This window comes from Coturnix japonica, chromosome 7 (genome assembly GCF_054131305.1).
Source record: "Coturnix japonica strain WE chromosome 7, WE-NBRP24, whole genome shotgun sequence".
Lineage (NCBI taxonomy): Eukaryota > Metazoa > Chordata > Aves > Galliformes > Phasianidae > Coturnix > Coturnix japonica.
Window position 1 is genome coordinate 27,028,373 of NC_140669.1, and position 22,746 is coordinate 27,051,118.

Below are 22,746 nucleotides of genomic sequence, written 5' to 3' on the forward strand. Positions count from 1 at the left end.
CCACCGTACACTGAATATGCCACATTGAAAAACTGCATTTGGACACCCCTCCCCAATCTTGGTATCACACTAGTTTGACAATTACAATTCAGACTTGTCTCACAGGCCATCTTTGTCAGTAGCATACACTGCTCCCTCCCCACATATTTTCTTAAAGTGCAAAGGGAGGAGGAAACTAAAAAACATCAAAAGAAAATTATTTGCGCCATTCAGATGCTATGAATGGTTGGTTTAGTGATCTGCATTGACTGGGCTCTGTGATTAAAAACATCAGTAAATATCCAACCACGAGTGGCATCCAACTGGAAGCACCAGTGGGCCAAGTAACTGCTAAATGCCCATGGAAACTGCGAACATTACGGGGATGAAAGGGGAAAAAAATCCTGATTCTAGCACACTAGTTCTAAAGAATTCAAGCAGAGGAGAGACTTATGCGGGAACAGCACTGATCCCTATGTTTCCTGCAGCCATTTCACTACCTGTGGGTTTCCTACAACACCAACAGTTCTTGTAACAGGATGACTGGAGATGAACTCTAGTTAATCCTTTCTTTCTCCTCTTTAAGCAAACGCTCACTTTCCAAAGACTACAGAACAGGCAATGCTACTCTCCACGTTTACCTAATAAAACATCCTCTGATCTACATAAAAATGACTATTAAGCTTGGGAGATTGTTTCCACTCTAAATGGATCAAAACCTCATCTTTTGGTTAACAGGTCTATCAGAGAGAGCCCCGTAAGTTCAACTGTGAAGATTTCTTCTGACAGGATGCATATTTGGTTTCCATAACATACGTACACTGAAATTAATTTTTTTGAAGACTAAGGAAGGCAACTGTAAACTGTAAAAATGTATGTATATGCCAATATGTAGAAATACAGTATGTAGCAGGCACATGTTATGTTCTATATGTAGGTACATATATATATACTACATGCCATATGGCATGCTTATGATATCATGTACTACATAAATATGAAGCACATGTCCGTACATATGTGTGTATATATATATATATCCTATATGTTAATATAGACAATAAAATATCATATATGCATATGACCTTATTCTTTATATCATATGATCTAGGGGTGTGTGTAGGCACATATACACATGTGCGTGTGCTCCCCTAAAGACAGCATGCATTCAGCTGGCAGACACCAGCATTCCAAGAGTTGATGCTGTAACACGGAGCTCTGAATGGACAGCCTGCACATGGAGCTGACACTGCAGCCAGGCCTTTGGCGGCAGAATCTGAACCATATTCTATCCAGGCCCTACTTCTGACAGTCCATGAAGAGGACTCTATAGTCTTCTCCTAGCCTATCGGGATGGGGGTCTCTTGTCTCTAGCTCTGCTGCAATCACATCAAGAGTTTAGGTCCTGCCTATTCATCCCCTCCCTTTCCACCCACTCATCTAAGTTACCTATATCAGTGACAGTGTCCCTGCTGTGGGACAGCTGTAGATCCTCATTCTCAGACTCTGAGTCCTGCCGTGATAACTTGGTGCTCTTTAGGCTGCCGGCCCGGCGAATGCTGGAAAGGGAACCCCCCTTCTTCACCCGGAAACTGCGGGTTCCTTTTATCTGGAGCAAGCGGGAGCCTCCTATCCTGATCCTCCTGCTGGGAACTGTATTAAAAGAATAAAAGAGGACTTTTTTCCCCTTAATTTTTCCCCATTTTAGAAAAGAAATATATCCTGGCCCTCCCCTCCATCCCAACCTTTTGCTGCCAGCTTATATTGCAGCATCTTTTCTTGTACTAAGAAATATGGGGCCAGAGGCTCCCTCCAAAGCCACCGCCAATGCAGCTCTGTCAGTCAGGCAGTAAAGGTTTAAGGAAATGTGATCTGCACCTCTTTTCCTGTAGACCTGGTACCTCACCTCAGGCCTTGTCTGTATTTGGAATTAGCCCTTCTTCAACCACCAGCAAGTAGAGTCAGCTGCTCTAACAAAAACCCAAAAAGTGGACAAGGAAAAACTACGATTCACACCACTTTGAATCAATTCCTGTCAGGAAACAGAATCTGTCCAATGGATGTAAATTGCAGTTTTCTTTGCCAGCCCCTGGGGTCTTCATTAGTGCAGAATCACTTCTTGCTAGGGATAGATGGCCGAATCCCAAGCATGAACAAGGCACCTTGGAAAAACCTATTTTCTTGTGGGCCTGGGTTCTGTAAAACCCACTGAAATCTGCAGTAGAATCAATTATTCACACAGCACACGTGATTGCAGAAGGGCAGTCTGCTTCGTGAGGTTAGCACACACGACTTCTTTGAAGTAAGATTTGCATAAATCCGTGTCTCTGCATGTTACTCTTCATCATTAGAATGCTTTAGAGGAAACAGGAGCACGTAGATCCTCTCCTTCAGACAAATCAGCAGCTTTCAGGCATTAACAACATCCATTAACACTCTGCGATTTTGATGAGCAAGACATGAAATGGTTCAATGTTCAAAGCACCAACTGTTTGCGCTTTCGGTCTCCTCTTAGTTCAAAGGCAGTACATGGCAGTATGTCAGTCCAAATGTTGCAACACTCAGTCATTTTACTGCAGATCTAATCATGCAGGACCATGTGTGATTGATCACCATTTTGGAGTCTTGTTGAAAATGAACAGGACACAGCTTTTTTTGACACCACGGGTAAGAAAATATTTCAAATGAATTGTATTTTGGCTTTGAGAAGTAAAACAGACATACCTTTCCTGCTGAGAACGCTCCTAATTCCTCCAGAACCCAACTGCCACTCCACTTCCAATGACTAACACCCTGGCCGACGACAGGATGGGTTCTGAGAGCTACTATTCAGTTGTCATGAATCAGCTGGGTAAATCACTGTTGAGTGACTGGAGAATCTCCCTCCAAGTGATCACACTGAGTTTCAGAGCAAACATTACTGGCTGAACTTTGCTCAGATCTATCTCTATACAGCTTTTCAGTTCACACAAACAGCAAACTATTTAAGCTCTCGTAACCCAATTTTGTAGACTACCATGCTAGCACCTAAACAGAATGCATGATACAGTAAGAGCCTGCATCTACCTAGATTTAGAGTCTACATTTCAGACATACCTGGAGCAGATTCTAGACAGTAAACCCGAAGCTTTTGGATAAGCTGACAAGTCATGCCTGGGGTGAGCAATGAGAACAAAGTTTTTAACACTCCAGACTAAGTGAAAGGAAGCAGATTAGTACTCATCAGATAGGTAGAGATAAAGAGACCTGCCTCTGCAGGCAAGGAAAATTTACTTAAAGTCACACAACAACATTTTCTTATCTACAAAGTGCAGACTACAAGAGATGCCTCTGCATCTTTTGTGGCCCAGGTAGATCCCCAGAAGTATATTATATGGCCAGGAAAAATAACATAATTATTGTAATTCTTAACTAAAACATTATCTTGCATTTATTTAGATTCCAGACGCTTCAAATTCATTTCTTGCTAGCATATATTTAGGAGTCTGCCTTCTTACTATTATCACATTTCTCATCCCTAAAACATAGTTAAGAAGGAGCTTTAGTAAAGGAAAACTATGGGTCAGATTACAGAGAAGGGAAAATGGGGGGGAAAATCAACATCTAAAACTGCAGGAAAAATAATTTAAACAAAGCTAAGAATGCAGAAAGTTAATATCATCCTTTCAAACATGAATCAATTCTACAGTATGCCTGCAGCATAGTAACACCTGGAGGCACACCCCAGTACTGTCTCTAAGGAAAATGGGACAGTTGTAGAATGACCATCAGAATTGTCCAGCAGCACCACACGCTTGTAGACATTCTCTCATTTATGGGACTGCTGCCTGAGAGGCTGAAGAGAGTCTTCATGGAATTACGTAGCTGTCTTAAAAATAAAACCCAATACGTTTCCTCATCTAAATAGTTAGACATCTCATCCCACTGCGTTAGATTGTGAAATAGACCATAGAATGGTGTGCATCTCTGGGCTGCCATTATGTCAGAGGTACAAACCACTAGGCTGAGCATAAACTTAACTCACTTGACCTTTCATATAAAGAAGTCCCTAGCAGTGTTCACAGAAGTAACTGTCCTATGTGACACACAAATTTGGAAGCAACTATGTACCACGTGAATCTTAAACATGCTTCTAATACTTTCCACAGTAATTAAAGCAAGGTCACAGCTGAAGACAACAAAGACTTTGTCTAAAGCCCTCTGAAGTGATTAAAAGTGACTCTGAATCACGAATACACAGTACAGAGGATAACCAGCCACAGACTTCATCCTTTTCAACTAATCATAAAGCATTTATCCTTTTGAAACAATTATCAAAATCATCATTCAAACATCTGTGCCTTTACATGGCCTTTATAAGACAGGATTAAATAGTTCTTCCAGGAAATGCACTTGAGGGAAAATCACTTACAGGTGATTGACTGTCAGTTTAGTTTCTAATTGCAAATAGAAATAATGACTGTATATTGTATTGCAACACTTGTACCATCAGATAGTATGTGAGTTTTGCATGAGATGGCTTAAAAACGGAAACAATCTGCTTTTCTCAGCAAACACAGTGAGCTCGAGGTTTGCTTCTACAGTATACAGTATGTTGGTAACATTAATCTGCTAGCCATCAAAAGCCACATAGATGTGTGTTTCATGTGGTAGCAAAGAACTCAAGAGATCAAGTGACCACCCACTAATTCCATGAGATGCCATGACTTGCAAACCAGTACAGGTTTTCACAGAAAGATTCCAATATTCCCTCCTATCTCTGGTTTTCACAAAATAAATAAAAATTAATGTAAACAAAATAAGAAACAAACAAAACCACCTTTGATCTTTATTTATGAAACGTATCAAGCAGTGATGCTTCTAACAGCATTGCACTGAGATACAATTTCAAATAAAACTTTCTCCTTTCTAGAAATCTCGCAATGCTTCCAATAGGTTTCAGTCACAGCAGCGCTTTATAAAATTTAAGATCTTTGCTTCTCACATTCAATAAATTGAAACCTGAAGGCAAAAAGCATCTCAGAAATGATTCAGAGCCACATGACTCCATGGCCTCCTGCTTTTTACACAGTCTATGCAAATGAAAACATAAAACCAAGCGCCACTTCACAAGCCTGAAGAATACACAAGCCTTGTTGCGCCAACAAACCTTTTTTCTCCTCGAAGCCAGCCTCAGATTTGAGGGTGTGGCTGCTGCTGTGCAGGGAATCCTTTGAATCTTCATTTTCATCCAGAACCCCAGCAAAGCTGATCTTTCTTTCATACCTGTGCCGGTCCATCTCAGGGTCCAGACGTAGCCTACAGCTCTCCAGATCCTGTTGGCAGCATGCAGACCACACAGATGAACAACCAGTTTGAATCACCACCTTTTTCCACTACAATCATAGAAACTTCAGGAAAAATGGTTCAGATGGCTACTTATTTCCAGATAAAATTACATATACTCAAGAGGTCTCTTATTGGAATTTCTATACAAACTCGTACAGAAGTTCCTGGGAACTACCTGGAACGTGACAAAGTCTACTACTCTAAGAGTTGGTCTGGGGGAAAAAAGACATTCTAGACTGAGTGTGTTGAAGTGCATTAGCTGATACTAGTCCATTCCATGCCAACAGAATGCCCCAAACTGCTTGCATTCAGCAATGCATCTGAATGGAAAAGCCAACAGTTGATTAGAATTAGGGAAATATTCTGACTTTGCTGAACAACAAAACCTGGGATACAATATATAGCCAAAGTAATGGTTTCTAGTGAAATTTGCATTGAAAATTTTCATGCTGATAGTTTTAAAAGTATCCAACACAAACAGTTTAGGATATGTAACAAAGGAAAGAGATCATTAGCTTTTATCCTGAACATATCTGAACCTGAGCCACAGTAGCAATACTGACATATTCCTGGGGTATGGTGTGTTTAAAAACCAAAAGGTACCCCTTGAAGGTACTTTAAGCACATTACTCACTGCTGTTTGTCAACGTGCATACATTTGAAATTGCAGCCCTCAACAAAATTCAAAGACAGAATGAAAGACTTAATTTCAGTGCAGCACACAAAAGTACCAATTTGTCCTGATTCTCATTATCCAACATATTTCTAGTTTTCAGACAGCTACTCTGCCGAGATGAATTCAAAACCCTGGTATTACCCTACTTTGGGATTAAGTCATTTCTTACACAGTAAAATATCAACAAGGAGTTTAGGAAGACTCACGCTGAATTTCTCTCCCCTTTTTATTATTGCCATTCTTTCATACCTGGGGCTGACTCACTTCTTCATAGGTCAACTACAGCCTTTGAAACCAGCCTCAAATCCTAACTACAACAAAGCTGCAACATCACCCTTTCAAGAACTACTGTCATCAACAAAATTTGATCCTAGTCATTCATTAACAAAAAGCACAACACTAGGGCTAAACCCTTTGTAACTCTCTTGGAAATCTGACTTCTCATTCTTTCTTCAAAAAATTTAGTCTGATTTCGTGAGGAAATTAAGCTTAAAAAGATCACGCTGCTTATCTGTCATTCTATGTTTTTCACCTCTGAATTTGCTGGCTACTTCCAAGATAGCTTGACAGAAGACAGCAGAGAAGAAAGCCTGTACATTTTGTGAAACAACAGGTTGGAGGTAATGTTAGACTGTACTAACTGACATAAGAAAACACACATAAGAATTAAATGCTAGAAATTATGAGGTTCTGCCATTCAGAAAAATTAGATGTCACCTTAAAAGATGCTTAACTTATTACTCATGCCAGTATTTGCCTTTGTCTCTCTTAGTCTCAGGGAAGTCTCCTTCATTCTTTGTTTCTTTCCTTTCTTTCTTCAGTTCCTTCAGTTCTATTAGCAAGACAACAGAAAAACTGCAACCATGACATAGCGCAAGCTCTAAGCTTCTGCAAATGCTCTGCAAATCTTCTTCTCCCCTTTCTCCTAACTGCCCTGTTGAGGGTCAGCTGACACTCCAAATACCCTATGTTGCACTTGAACTGTCATTTGTTGCATTCTCAAATCCTCCAAACAGTTACTCAATCCATCTGCTGCTTTATATCATGAAACCTTCTTGGACTTGCAATACATATTCTGCTTTAGCAGTCTTATCTTTCTGTCAGCTCATTTGATGTGCCATGCACATCTTTCTAACAGAAAACAGCTCCTATCCCTCTGCATCAGACACTTGCTTGAGTTATCCCAGCCAACCTCTCCTCAAAAGAGCACAGAGCACAACGACTTTGCTGGCACAGCTCCCTGTCCCATTTTTATTGCCCACTTACCACAAGAGGCTCAGGACGTGGCCTAGGCATGTATGGAAAGGTCTCTCGAAGGAAAGTGGTAATCTCCAGGAGAAGCTGGCAGGCTGCCATTTTCAGCGCAAAAGGACAACAACATTTGGTAGGATTCACAGTGCCTAGGAAAAAAATATTTCTATTGTGAGCAAGGAGACGATACAAAACGTTGAACCAAAACGTGATGGACGTTTTTATGTATGGTGCACAATACAAGCTACACTAAAAGAGGAAAATCCAGAGTTCTATGTTACTCTTCCTACACTAAAAGGATCACAATAGTACAAATATCAGTTCATGTATTTACTGGCACATGGCAAAGTACCAATACAGTAGAGTGTTCTGTGACATATGACAACGTTTAGTGAGCTGTCTACTAAATTGACACAGTCTTTTAGTACTGTACGTACACCCCCTTATTTAATGTTGATACAAGTGAAGAAATAGATATCCTTCTGTCTCTTTACAGTTTTGTATTCAAAAATAAATTTTTTGAATTTATTAAAAAAAAATATTTTATCTTCTGCAAATTCTGTAAACATAGGAAAACTTCTCAATATATACAAGGAATTATGATTAGCCAGCAAAAAAGTACTGTGCCTGTTATAAAGTACTACCCTGGTAACTGAAAAAGGCCATCTCCTCTGAAATCAGGCTTCTTTATTTGTGTGTGTGCACAGGAGCCAAATACCATTCAAAGATAACTAAAGAAAGAATAATCAAATGGCATATTCAGGTTATACATCCAAAATGCTCAACCTATAACAAAAGAAGGGAAAAGGGATGACCCAAATACTTGAAGTTTTACTTTAACTCAGACTATCAGCTTCAAAAGTCCTGCACTTTGTAAGCAATCTAAGCTTAAAAAGTGAGAAACAGCTTCAATGTTAGGATTATGAAAAGTACTTAAAAAACTAGTTGTGATAACAATTAAATGCAACTATTTTTTAGCGTTACCTCATATTTCCATCTCTGGGACTTTTAGAGCACTTTTTTCCCTGATGTATAATTTAACAACTTTTTGAAAAGAAACAGTCCAAAGCAAACAAGAAGGCACTGCCAGTACCAGATAAAACCAGAACAGTTCTGTGAATCTTGTTAATTCCTCTGTATGTGCTACGTGTAGTGAAGATGGACTTCACAAGGACTAAAATAACCTGAACTATTAAAGAGAGTTGAGCTGTACGCTGTGATGGAAAATCCATCAGCATACTTCATGCTTCTCAGTCCAATTCCTTTGTGCACAAGGCAGCTTTTGGAAACATCTGTCTTAAACAAGAAAGCTGACTAGATATCTCCTATCCATAACATGGCTTTCAGGCAAGTACTTGTGCTTTTATGTGGCTTTCTATACCACAGCGTGTTTTCTGTTTGCTTGCCTTGTGCTGCCTTGATAAAGCAGTTTCATGTCCCCCCGGTGAGTGCCTAGTATCAATTGATAGACAGGAACAAGAAAGCCTGTTCTGTCCTTCATTACAGGAATGTTCCTCACCTTTTAAAAGTCATTCAATGATATGGGAGAGGAAAAGAATTGTGTACATTTTCCTGCTTTAGATATAACTGCTCAGTAGCCAATAAAACATCCAGAACAGCCACCCACACTCCTGTTGCTGCTAGCGCTGTCATGCCACACTGTGGCACATACAAAGGTCTAAGCTCAGTGTTAATACCCATCTTGACAGCACTTCCCACAAATGCCATTTTCACCTCCTCCCCTTAATCCCAAAGCCAACCTCCATGTAATGATAAGAACAAACCTAGGGCCACAGAAGAAACCAGAAGATACATAAACAGTGCTAGTACACTACATCCAATGGTAAACAACAGTGCACGTAAACAAGAAGTGGTACGTTACAGCACAGACATACATACAAATGGTGTCTGGAAAGGACATAATGTTTGTCATCACCTTCACCTACACCTGTGACAGTAACAATTTTGACCAAACTTCTTTTGATTCATGGGCTGCTATAATTTGCATATCTATCCAGACTTCCAGAATCAGTGACTTATCATCACCCTCCCACCCTTATGTACACACATACACCAACGCACACATACAATGTGTGTATCTTAGTTGTCGTTACACAGGTTTTTAATGATGCTTTTTATACCGCTGTGCTATGCTTCTGCTGAAGGATCAGGCAAATATATAGCAAAGCCAAGATTTAAAAGCCTTTGGCAGAGCTATGCCAACACACAACAGGCAAGAAGTTCATTCTTCAAGATTAAGAAACAGAAGAGCAACTAGTCCTACAAATATATTTTGGTAGAAGTAACTGGAAAGAATGGGAATCTGAACCATTTTTAACATTGAGGTGACAGCAAGACTCAATAAATAAATTATTCTGCATATAATTACTGTTACCAGTATTTAGGAATTACAACTCACTAACAGTTTCACCCCCTCCTTTTTCTTCAAAGCTTCTCAGTACTGCTATCCACCTGTAATGCTGTACATCAAGGCACAGAAAGAACAGGGAAGCAAACTAAGGCGGAGGTGAGGGACTGGGAAATACAGCTGAGTGGCAAGGAGATGAAAAGAGAAGAAAAATTAAGTGCTCCTAAAGCAGAGGTTCTTACAAGCGGGGGTTCTTGTAGTAAAGGGAGTCTCCTTACTGTCATCTAAAAAGTCTTCTTCCTCATCCTCCTTTCTCAGGCGCCTCTTGGTCTCCTCATCATAAATGAGGCCCAGCAGGTTGGCAGGGCTCTCACTCTCGGCATGGCACAGCTCGTTCAGGCGGACACCAATTGCCTGCAGAGGGAGAAGAAAGCATAAGAAGGGGAGAATTTCAGCCCAACCTTGCAGCCTGTGAAGATGTTTCAACCAGGAGAGAACGTACCGGCTTCATGTTTACTCTCTGCAAAACGCAGTAAAGAACAAAAAGGAAGGATAAGAGAGTAATTGCTACCAAAAGCATTATTTGTTTCCCCATGATCTTTTCAACCAAACTCCAGAAACTGCTACATGTCAGGATGATTGTTTGTTTTGTAGATCAGGTTAATTAATAAGAGCATAAATGGCACAGGACAGGCAAAAAGCGAATAGGTCACTATCTTGTATGAATTTCTTTCACTATTCTCCCTCTCCTCTATAACTGCACCAGATTTTTAATAAGATTTTCACTGAGAATCTACGTCTTCAGTTCAAGCAACTATCCTTAACTTATCCTAAATTATGGCCTCAAGTTGCGCCAGGGCAAGTTTAGGTTGGATGTTAGGAAACACTTATTTACAGAAAGGGTAGTCAAGTACTGAAATAGGCTCCCCAGGGAGGTGGTTGAATCGCCATCCCTGGATGTGTTTAAGAGCTGTTTGGATGTGGTGCTCAGGGATATGATTTAGTAGAGGGCTGTTAGAGTTAGAGTACTATGGTTAGGCTGCGGTTGGACTTGATGATCTTCAAGGTCTTTTCCAACCTGGGTAATTCTATGATTCTATGATCCTGTCACTTAGGGATCCAGTAAAAATCCCCCTTTCCACCACAAGACTTGCATACTTGTGGGTAAGTCTGCTTTCATCTTTAAAAGAGTGACTTCTCAATGTGCTTTTGAACAAATAGGTAACATGTACATAAAAGCTAGAATTGTGTATAGGTGATCTACAAGGGCTGCCCTGAAGGTAATGCCTCCTACGTAATTCTGTTGGCCCCTGACTTCAGAAGTGGACGTCAGTAGTATGGCAGCAGAGGCTGAACCTTCCTAACAAAAACCTAATATAATGACTTTGTTGCTGTGTAATAGATGGCAGCAGAGGGGCAGGCTGATACAAAGGCATCCAGCATAAAAGTGCCCATCGAAGCAAAGGTGTGTCATTGAATTCCTCCATATGAAAAAAGAAATAAAAATGCACCCATTGACATTCACTGATGCTTGCCGAATGATTATAGAGACCAAACAGTGGATATTAGCACAGTGAGGCAGTAGGTGATGGGTTTAAGCAATGCTGACAAAGATGTGAAAGATGAGCTTATGTTCTAGACAGACATATGCAGCTGTCACACCACAGAATGAAGTGGCTTGATCAATTCATCCAAGTTAATCAGATTATGACAAGGGAACTGAGTACAAAGCTCAATGTCAGCTTCAATAAGTTGGAAATGATGTTGGCAATGTTGGAATACTACAGTCTGCACCAGGCGAGTCCCACAAATTCTCAAATAGGAACAGAAAGAACACTGTATGCAAGTTTGTCGAGACCTATTGAACAAATATGAGGCTCGAGGTGCCAGTTTCCTGGAACGCATCATTACATGTAGCAAGATACAGTGTCCTTACTCCGAACCAGAATCAAAATGGCAATCCATGGAGCAACATCACATGACTTTGCCCTCAAAGAAAAAGTTCAAGATGCAACTCTCAGCAGGTAAAGTGAGGTGCACTTTCATTTGGGATAGCAAAAGAGTAATCACTCTAAGTTGAACCCAGATAAATCATTGACTATGACCACCATATCTCAATGCTAACTACGATGAATGCTCCAATTTCCAGATAAGAAGACAACCTTTCTCTTGTAAGATAATAACTCCAGGCATATTGATGATGATAACCCACAGCATATTGAAGCTCATGGAGTACAGTGCCAAACTCAGCTGCACTGTCATACCCCACCGATTGTACAGTCCGGATGTGGAGCCTTCTGAGTTCCATCCAATGAAAAGCAGACTGCATGGCCAACATTTTCCTAGCAGTGATGTCATCATAGGGTCACTTCTGCTAGTGCTGAGTTTTTTTACAGTCACAACATGCAGGCTCTTGTTTACCACTGGCCAAAATGCAGAGCTAATGGTGGTGACTATATTGAAAAATGGAGTTTTGTAGCTGCGAATTTGCTCTATCAGATAGTATTTTTGTGCTCCTCCTATCTGTTGTAGCTTTTACTGAAATAAATAGGAGGTATTACTTTTGGAGTGACCTACATATATAAGAAAGTCAGGCAAACAGACTTCCACTGAATACTGTTAAATTCTCTACAAGAGCATTGACTGTTTATTTGTTGCTACTTTGTCAGCATCCTTATCAGCATGTAAGCAGCCCTTGTGGTGCTGTCAGCAAAGCTACAGATAAGGATGTGTTTGCAAGAGGTTTACTTTCCTGTTAAAACACTATTTTTTTTTTCCTTTGCTTTCCTTGTTGCATGCAGGTAAAGAGAACAGACAAGAAAATAAAGTTTAATCCAATGATAATATTGCTTTGATAGAGAGGAAGTGTTCTTCACCTTGAAGTTCTAACTAGCACTTGCCATTTGGCTTCCTTGGTTTAGGGATGGTTTCAGAGGAAAATATTCAGGAGGATTTCTGATTCTTCTGCAAGTCAGACTGATGATCATGCAAGCACTATGTAATTTTCCTCCCTCAGCTGAAGCAAAGCAGAAACAAATAAGCAGTCACAAACAGGCAGCATTTACAGCTCTTCTTCCTTGCTATTTAGCAGTTCCTGTGAAATCCAGCAACAAAGAAGTGGGCAGACTCTGCTACACAAAAACAGTAAGGTGTTATTATACTGTGGTTTGCAAGCTGCTGCAATAGTTGACCATTTCAGCAATCTGTATATTCCTAAATAAACTCCACATCTCTCATTTTTTTTTCCCCTTTCATGTTTCAGACAGTTGAGGAAGAAAGTCTGCTTGTATCTTCAGAGAGCAATAATCTATTACATTTTTTATGCTATTCTCCAGCCTTACATTAAAGCAATCATATGCAGTCCGACAGCACTCTACCTAAAGAGAACTGAATTCTTAACATGTATTACCTGCATTTATTATCCTTGGTTACTCACTTATTTTTAAACATGTGGAATATCTTACAATAAGCATCAGATCTTCAGCAGGTATGGGCTTCCAAGGAAACTGCAAGTGCACTGACAGGGCCAGACAGTGCAATTGCTCACATAATGCAAGAGTTCATGGTCAAATAAAGAATTCAAGCCATCTTTTTAGATGACATGCAGTAGCTGTGCAGAATTCCTTACTGAAGAAATTTAAGTGTGCAAAAAGAGACTGAAGAACTAAGTCAAAGAAATCCACTGAAGGTTATGAATACGCACTGTCACATACAGGCTACAAATAAATATTTGGAAGCTACATGAAATCACTGCTCATACTTTTCTTTAAGCATTCACATACGCAAAGTGATGGAGTAAGGAGAGTGGGCCAAAAGGATCTTCTGACTGAACACGGTTAGGACAGGGACAGCTGTTACCTCTTAACAACATAAATAATGACCAGAGGAACAGCTGATCTTGGCAAGCCGTGAACCGCAATTTGGAAAGGAGGCCTGTGGGTCCCCATTTCACTGGAGTTGAAATTACCTTCATGTTTTGGATGGTTTTTAAACGTAAATAGAAGAGAAAATGAGCTCTTACATCTCCCCACTGGTAGAAGAGCTTAGCTGCATTCCACTGCAGTTTCTGGTTCCTTTTGTTGCCAACAATAGGAGAACGTCCACGGGACAGGCCTTTCTTAGTAATGTTCACATGGTGGCCCTTCATCCACTCGGGCCAGTTGCCACGGTTGCAGCGATGAACAAAACGTGCACACTCAAGGAACAGCGCTGCTCTCGCCACTACAGGAGCTTCCTGAAATGTTTGCAAAAAAATCACCTTAAATATACATACATTAAAAAAAGCTAAATATTAAGAGGACTTCGTGCTTTTATCAGTTGATCAAAAGCTTTCCATAATGTCACACAGACTGAGCAATCTCTCCACCAAAGCCTGAAACCAGGATCTCTACTTCAAGCTAATAAAATCAAGACCCACAACACTGAGCAGTTACATTTAGTTGAACCATCAGAGGGGCAAAAAGAACCACATTATAAATAATTTTCTGTTTTACTACCTCTCTATAATTGTTTCTTCCAGAAACCACCTAACTACAGAAAGCAGAAGTGTTTATCTGACACTTCCACTGGAGGAGTGACTTGTATTTCCTTCTCACCTCTAGTAAGCCTGCAAAGTAAGCAGCACAGACGTGTGAATCCTAACATTTGTTACTTTTTGTTTGTGCATCTCAGGGGTGGAGGTATGAACAGAGGCTTGCTGAAACCAGGAAAAGTGCTGTTTCGCACTTAAAATAAGCAGATACAAAGAGTGAAATACTCTACTGGCATCAGTCAACAGAATTTCACACTTAACTACAACAGCTCCAGTAAGTACATACAATCTAGAACTGAAACTTAATATCAACCAGCTGAGATGTGAAGTGAAAACCTTGTATATTTGTCACAGTGACCCTCCACCTTCAACTTGCAAGAGACATCGTCTTTAATGGGAAACATGATATTGAACATATCTTTGTCTGAACTGGTTCATCTTTCTCCCCAGCAGCCTATAGCTCCGTGATAACATCTCAATACCTGTGAAAAATAACTAAACGTGAATACTTCATTTCATCATCATAGTATCATAGTGTCGTGTGGGTTGGAAGGGACCTTAGAGATTATCGAATCCAACCCCCCGGGATTCGAGCCTCCTGTGTAGCAGAGCGGCACTTCTACCACTTGCGCCACAGGGGGGAATCATTTCCATTTAATCTGCCCCCTCCTCTCCTGTAGTTTCCACAAACAAAAGCCCCCCAGGGCCAGCAGGTTGTAAAATAAAATAAAAATAAAACAATAAAACAACAGCCACATTTCGCAAGCTGGCTTTGAAGGTTCCCTAGCAAGAATTTCACAGAGTACAAACACATGTATTCCACACACTGAGATGCTCCCAGCCTTAATGAGATAATTAACACAGGTGAGTATCTCTCTATAAGGGCGAGCTCTTCAGCTGTGGTCCATGAACAACAAATGGCCCCTGAGATCCTAGAAGATGCCCTGCATTTGGTCTACACAATAGGATTAAATAGGGCTTCCAATAGTGCTTCAATCAAAAGTTGAAAGCAAATTTTCAAGTAATGCTGCATAAGTTTGAGAACTGCTTTAAGAAATTACGTACTCCAGATAAACTTAGAGAAATTAATCCTGATGGAAAAATGGACAAGAAATAACAACAGGATGCAAAAAACAGGTCAAAAAGGGGGTGGGGTGGGAGATTATATGTTGTCCATACTAATACGAAAACACACATTAATTGCTACCTGATGTATTTTGTTGCTGCTTAAAGCTGCAGGTTGCTATTCTCTTTAATCATCTAAATAGAATACAAGCTCTTGGCTTACATTTCATTCAAACGATGGAAGAAAAGAGCAATATTTTAGTCATTCATTTAAATAGGAAGTACATTAAAGTTGACCCAATGCTCTGAACTGGAAGGCAGGAATCTTTAATCAGACACTGATCAGCAACTAGAAATAAGACTAATAACTATCACATTACAAATTGCTTATTGTCCACATGAAATATGGAAGACAGCAAAAGTTCTTCTTGTAGTTGTTTTAATTACCACACAGTAAAACCTTATCCAGACCTGGAGATGTAATCACCGGGAAAGTAAAGTCCCACCTTTGGTAACCTGTTTCAGTTCACTACTCATAAATAACACAATTTCTTAGTACGCAAGAATCTTGTAAAGATGTATGTGCTAAAGGTTACAGAAGCACTCAACTACTATAATTAAGGGAGCATATATAGGATAGGGAGTGAAGGGCAGGAGGAACATGGACTAGCACAAATTCAGAAACACTGGAATGCCCCCTTGCATGAAAGAGGACTTTCTGAACATTGTGAGGCATAAGCTCCTTGTGACAGCTTACCTGAGGCTCAGCGTAAACTGAAGCAGCAGCAAGAGAAAGATGAAGATGTGACAGAATGAACAAGGATGGATTCACACCACAGAGAAACACATCACAAATGGAGAGAAATGAATCAGGCAGGCGATGCATAGCTGAAAAGAACACAAGTTTCCACAATCACTGTCAAAACTTAACACAGCAGCAATACTCTCACAAGCTGGTCCCTGCCTGTGAAACAGGTCACAAGTACACTTTTAATGTTAGACCTATTACATTATTTTGCCTTTTGATGTATATATTTTTACTGTCTAAGTTGATATAAACACAATTCTACCATTTAACAAAATTTCGAGCACTTTTATTCCTGTTCTCCAATAGATAACCTGATTTGTACTAAAGCAGCAAAAGCAATGACCCGGGTGACAGGGCTCTAATAAGGAATACATCTGGAAACACATAATGGGAAGAACACAGCCTAAGACATCTGGTGACACAGAGTCAGGAATGATGAGCATTCCTGTTCTTGCAGCTTTGATTTTGCTTCTGCACTCTCATTACTTAATAGATACTTTCCCAACACAATCCTGCCATAAAGCAGTGCCATTATAGCATTTCTGGTAGGACAAAAGATATACATGCTACAGCAGAGTAGCTTACACATGGTGAGGATATAATGGAAAAATGTAAAAGTGCTACGTGGCAGTCATTGCTCAACTAGTCAAAGGAAAGCTCATGCTTTCCAACAAGAGTCATTTACAACCAGAATCGTAAAGGCTGGTGAAGACCACTAAGATCATCTAGTCCAACTGTCCACCTACCACCAATAGCATCCACTAAACCATGTGGCCAAGAACTACATTTACCCTTTCCTACCACCTTGGCTACTTGTCCCGGCTAGACAAAACAGCTCTTTATACAATGCTACACAGTAATATTTTGTAACCCTCTGCAGAAACTTAAAATAATGTATTCCTTACCTTACAAAAGTATCAGTTTTATTATTGCCAACTCTGAATTTCAGCTAGGGACAGCGATGAAACTGTCTGCAACATATTATCAACTGTCATTTACAGTTGCAAAGCCATAAATTGCTTGCAGTTTTACAACAATCCGTCAAGGCTGGGTGGATCTTCCAGGAAAATACATTAACTACATGGTTTATAATCCTAAGCAAACCCTTAGCTTTAAGTATAAATAAATCAGTACCTCCCATAACGATGCAGCCTCTGTTTCACTGCTCTTATGTCTGAAATTGCTGTGTGTAAAAGATCTTTGGCTAGCCTGGATGTTAAGTCTGTAGAAGATTGAACATTTTTGTTGCAAATCTGCATTAAAAAGCATGCTGAAAAAGTTCACAGAAGAACTAAAACTAAACGCAATTTGCCTTTAACTTTTAAGTTTGCTATAGCAACATGGCTGGATAAAATGACATAAGCAGCTTTCAGTTTGCTTCAAACCTGATTCCAACTATTACTTCAAAGGCTTGAGAAAAAAAAAATGTTTTCTGCTGGGCGTACTCTATTGAAATAAAATATGGGGATTCTCCATAGCAGCACACTGTCATTAAGAGACACACTGATATGATAGTACATATCACCTTTTGAATGCTGCAATGCATGTGACTCCTTAACTACCATACTGTAGACAAAATGGCAGCTCCATAGGCACTTGTAAGTAGTATTCCAACTGTGTAACTTGAACGAGGTTTCCATCATCTTCAGCTGCAGACTAGAAATCTAGTCCATCTATAAATTCTGATCCCAGAAACGTGGGCTCTCAATCATGTCCATAGCTACTCCAAAATGACACCACTGTGTACAGCTCCTCACACAGCAAAGAGAAAATACGCAGGCAAAGCAATACAAAAACAGAGAGAAAAAGATGAAATAGTGGCTGCTGAAATGACAGGCTGGGATTTGTTTCAAGCTCAGATTGCAGAGAACAACGGAAGACCACAAACGAAGGAGCAGGTTTATATGCATTCCAATAGGTGCTTCATATTTCTACCTTACGGCACAAAGCTACTGTGTGCTGTCTTCTAAAGGGACAGTTCATTCAAGGCAGCTTGCCTGGCTCCCAGCTACTGGGTTGCAGATACATAAATCTCCTTACTTGTGTGTCACGTTACACCCTCACTGAGATAACACAGCAGAAATTCAAGAAAGAAAAGCAGAGCCAGGCAGCTATAGCATTGCTTCTCTACCATCACAGTTCCAGCCACAATAGCAAGAAAAGTTACTTGTACTAGTAATTTTTAACTGACTTCATACACTAGCAGAGAATAAGCCCATCTGTGACTTCAGCATGTGTAATTATGACATTGTCAGGACATAATTGCCAAATCTAAGTTTCACAGCCCCATTTATAAGCTCAAAAATACTGCATCCCCAGAAGGATTTTACTGACATACTAGACAGTAGTGACTCTTCCTTGTCTGTGCACAATGCAGCAGTGGTCTGGCAGCCTTGAAGAATGGATTTGTGCTGTACACACAGCAGGAGTGACTACGCTTCTCACCTTCCAAGCTCACTGCAACCCTGACTGCCAGACTGTAAAGCAGGTTTCACTATCAGCAATTCTTTTAATGGCTTTCAACTGGAAAATGGACACTAAAAAAGCTGCAACCTGGTTTGCAACAGTGACTTTTGGCTGGTATTAGTGCAAATTTGCTTGCATCTGCAACCTAAGGATGTAAATGGGTGGTGCACAGAGTACATTATCCCTAGGACTATAGGGCAGACAAGGCAGCACAGCTCAGGACACAGCATAAGCAGAATATGGGGGAGTTCAAAGGTCTGACACCCCCAGCAGTGAGCAAAAAACTCAATATGAGTAGAAACAGCAATAACACTGTAAACAGGTGAGAAGTAGGAGGACAAAGGGATGCTCAGAGAGCAGTGGCTTTCAATCTTTCTCAGATTGTGAACATCCAGACAAAGAAGCAGAGGAACACTGTGCAGAGAAGTTAGAAACACTGCCAGGCTTTTCTTTGCTGTCTTCATCAAATCTTCTCAGTGGGAACACAGAGTCCCACTGGCCCACGAAGTGCAGGCTGACAGCCACTGCTTTAAAAATCAAAGGGACTGTCAATATAAAGAGCACCTACAAGGAAAACAAGGCAGGAGATTGAGACACTCAGTTGTATCATGAGCAAGGGACTGAATTGAGTCACTTTTGTGTCTTAAATCTACAAATTAGCAGTATCTACATTTAAAGGCATGCACAATGGCATCTGATGTTATTCCCAGTGACAGGCTCTGGTGAGGGTTTAACAGCTCTATCACAACTCCTAAGTGCTATCTGTGCCTCCCCAGGTAGCTAACCAGTCTCCTGTCCTTATTCTGAAGGTAAGTACTGACACTAGGAACAGATGCAAAACGGCTGTCAGCAAAACTTAAGTCTGACAACAAAAGCTTTGTGCTGGCAAAGTGATGGGGAGTCACCTAATAAAAAAAGAGATCCAGTTTCTCTGCACATTCATCCAGTCACGGGAGCTAAAACTCCAGCTAATACAAGCACCACCAGTTGACATTCCTATAATGCTTTACCTGCTTTCTGCAGTAGCATGACCAACATTAGTGAATGACAACAGATCATTGTGTAAGCACACACTCTCTCACTCAGCAGGTAAAATACACCCACGAATGACTTACAAGATCTAGGGCAGCTGCTAAGATGGAGGCATCGGGGATAGTGCCTGGTTCACAGCAGTTCAGGAGAAACTGAAAGCGCTTCATCCCTTGGCGGATTGCTCCCAGGTTCACAACGTTCTTGGATTTTCCTCCTTCTTGGTTGGAGGTCATGTGATCGTCAAAGCTATGGCAACCTAAAAAGATAAAGAATACAGAGGGGATTGCAGGGAAGGGCAGGGAGAAGGCAACAGACTCTCACCGATAAAATAAAAAAAAAGTGGTGCAAAAATCCTGATGAGTACAGTTTTAGACTAAATCCCTTCCTCACCTTGATGTGCTATCTTGAAGATAATACAAGCATTTTTAGAACATTTGTGTCTTTTGTGAGACAGGCACACGGCAAACCAAATTCTGGTCACGGTCAGTCTGATGTCTCCTCTAAACAATGCCAGCCTACTCAGGTTGGAAGACTCAGACGTACTCCAGCACAGGTGAAGAAGAACATGGCTCTTTGTCCCCACTTATTTTTCTTAAATAGCAAAAAACACTCTTACTGGCTCTTTTTCTTGAATGCTCTCCTACCTCACTAATCTATTAGCTTCTAACTTAAAAGTGAAGCATACATAAATCTTATTCCCCATACATTAAGCAATATTTTGTCATGTAGTATGACACAAAAATAAGTAGCAAACACTGTAAAGATTCTATATAGGAATCACATAATGTCTAATTTAAAGGCAAACATCTACTGCAATGACCAGAATACCTGAAGTGAGATCGGATTCTGTTTTAAGTATCTTTAATCATACCAGCTTTGCTCCTTTGAAGTGCTTTGCATTCTTTGGGATGGAAGATTCCCATACAAAAATTCCTTTTGAAAATGGAGTTAGGAATCTCACTAGAGCTTCTTTCAAACATTATTTTAAACTACATACTGAGATCACATGATAAATGGACTAATCCCACTGCAAGTTGGAATCAGTGCTTCCTAATGCACAAGACCATTATGTAGTCTCTACCCAGATTTCAGACAGTCATGGAAAGACAAAGGAAATGAAGAAAGAAGTTTTGAGGCCAGTGTGGCTGGCCAAACAAGAACAGTCAGCTTCTGGGGCTTTATGTTTTTATCCATAACACTTTCTCTGTTTACATGAGGTACAAAAGGTTATAGAACACTGAAGGATTAAGCACTGAAGAACAAAAGGCTGCATGAAGGATTCAAGATTAGTTTCAAGAGTAGATTCGGAAGATCTGGCAAAATGGCCCTACAGCACTTTGGCACTTCCTCTCCAGGAAAGAATGGTTGAACACTGAAAATCAATTTGAGATCTCAGTTCCCAACATTTCCTAGAAAGCATTTACACACTACAAATAGTCACAACAACAACAACAAAAAAGGCTATGTGGATCTTTTTTTTCCCCCTATGAAAACAGTGGTATGCTAAATGTCAGTAAACTTATTTAAGCTATCTGTACCATTTCTCTCCCCTCTGAAGGTGCAGGTAGTCTAGAAGCAAACAAAACATTCACATGTTGGGAAACATTTCAAAAAGTAACAAACAGAAACTAAAAAAAGTAGAAAGAACAGGTAGAACGCTTACATAGATGAGTAGGCACAAATACTCTTTTCTCTCAACTCCTCCTGTTTCCTTACAGCCTGCAATACCCTGTTTGAGTCTTCCTGCTATGGCTGTTTTAACACTAACTCATCTCAGGTACAAAGAATTTTCTCCATGTAAGGACCTGTTATGGGAGTGCCCAAATGAGATAAAGAACAGAAACATGAACTTCAGATACAGAAAAGTATGCCTGAAGCACTACCTAGCCTCAATAGTTACAGTCCTTTGCAGTCCTTTACAGCCCCAGTCTTGAATTTGTTGAAGCTTTGCAACAGAATCCTTCAGAGGCAACTGATGGTTGTCCTTTACATCAATCCTGGAGTAGACTTGCTATCAGCAGGGTGACTGTATCCAGCTTACAAAGGGTTAGTGTGATTTGGCCTCACAGAAATCTCGCCCAGTGAACAGAAACCATTTCCTACTGTAGTAGGGATACTGGGTGTCCATGAACCCACCTGGGAAAATTGCTTTCTCCCCTTGCTTTCACCCCTTGGAGCCTTACCACATGCTTCCATATTTTCTGCCATGAAAGCCCACACAATCCCTTTGTAGTCACCAAAATGTCTTCATTAAGTTCCTGAAGGATCATAAAACCTCTCAATTTAAACATATTGTAACTCACTTCTGTATATATGCTGTGTTCTCAGAAAAAGTGAAAAGAACATGAAAACAAAACAATTTTGATGCATGAAAGTGCATGTACTTATGTGTGTATACATGTATACACATGCACACATACAAATATACACACACAGATGTGCATACACACATATCCAAAGTAGACAAAAACTCCCAGTGGTCTAGATGATATATCACAACGACAGTTTATAAGAGGTGTGGCAAATTATTTCATGTTTTATTACCTCACTTTCTTTCTCTCTCTCTCGACTTATTTACTCTAATGTATGGATAGTTTGGGGTTTTTTTCTTTAATTTTGTCTACTATGTTAAAAAGCCCAAAAACACAAGAGGAAAAGCATAAGCACTGTAATGGTACATTATCATAAATGACAGGAGTGCAAAGGTAGAATTATGTTCCAAAAAATGTCTCTGGTTGTAAACTTAAAGGATTGAATAGCACACCCAGCTACCTCAACACGCTTCTGTTCTCAGAATACACACAAAACCTGTACACTCTTAAGGAAGATACAGAAGCATTACAAATTTGAAAGCTGTCTGTAAGAGCCTGTTCTACTGTCCTAAGATCTCCCACCCTGAAAAGGCCTCACATGAATTTCAATATGCATATATAAGTACATGCAGGCACATACAACTAAACTATTATTATTGCTTGTGTTGATTTCTTTGTATACCTGTGTGGACATAGTGACAATAATTCCCTTAACTGTCACACTTCGCAGCATAGCTTTAAACACCCTTCCTTTGCCTTAGTGATCAGACAACTCTCCTTATTAACATCATTAGACCATTTGCCTGTTTCTCATCCTCACGTGTAATGGTCTCTGTTTTTAACCCATTGTATCACCTATATTATCACATTTCTAAGGCACTTACCTATCAAAACCAGTGTGGACTTGAGTGTTAAAAAGTTTGCAAAGCC

General features: G+C 40.1%; 1 protein-coding gene across 25 annotated transcripts in view; it reads right to left on the reverse strand.

Moving 5' to 3' along the window:
* UNC80 (unc-80 subunit of NALCN channel complex) overlaps positions 1–22,746 on the reverse strand; it is a 119,837-nt gene that overhangs the window by 56,313 nt on the left and 40,778 nt on the right. For 9 of the 25 annotated variants that reach the window (XM_085553495.1, XM_085553490.1, XM_085553494.1 and 6 more), the window contains exons 22-27: positions 19,588–19,760; positions 13,624–13,836; positions 9,881–10,016; positions 7,250–7,383; positions 5,129–5,294; positions 1,429–1,632 (exon numbers count right to left, since the gene is read on the reverse strand). In XM_085553495.1, the coding sequence (XP_085409621.1) occupies positions 1,429–1,632; positions 5,129–5,294; positions 7,250–7,383; positions 9,881–10,016; positions 13,624–13,836; positions 19,588–19,760 (1,026 nt within the window). Of the gene's footprint in view, positions 1–1,428; positions 1,633–5,128; positions 5,295–7,249; positions 7,384–9,844; positions 10,017–13,623; positions 13,837–19,587; positions 19,761–22,746 lie in introns of all 25 variants that reach the window. The other 16 variants (XM_085553487.1, XM_085553486.1, XM_032446029.2 and 13 more) reach the window with 3 other exon arrangements.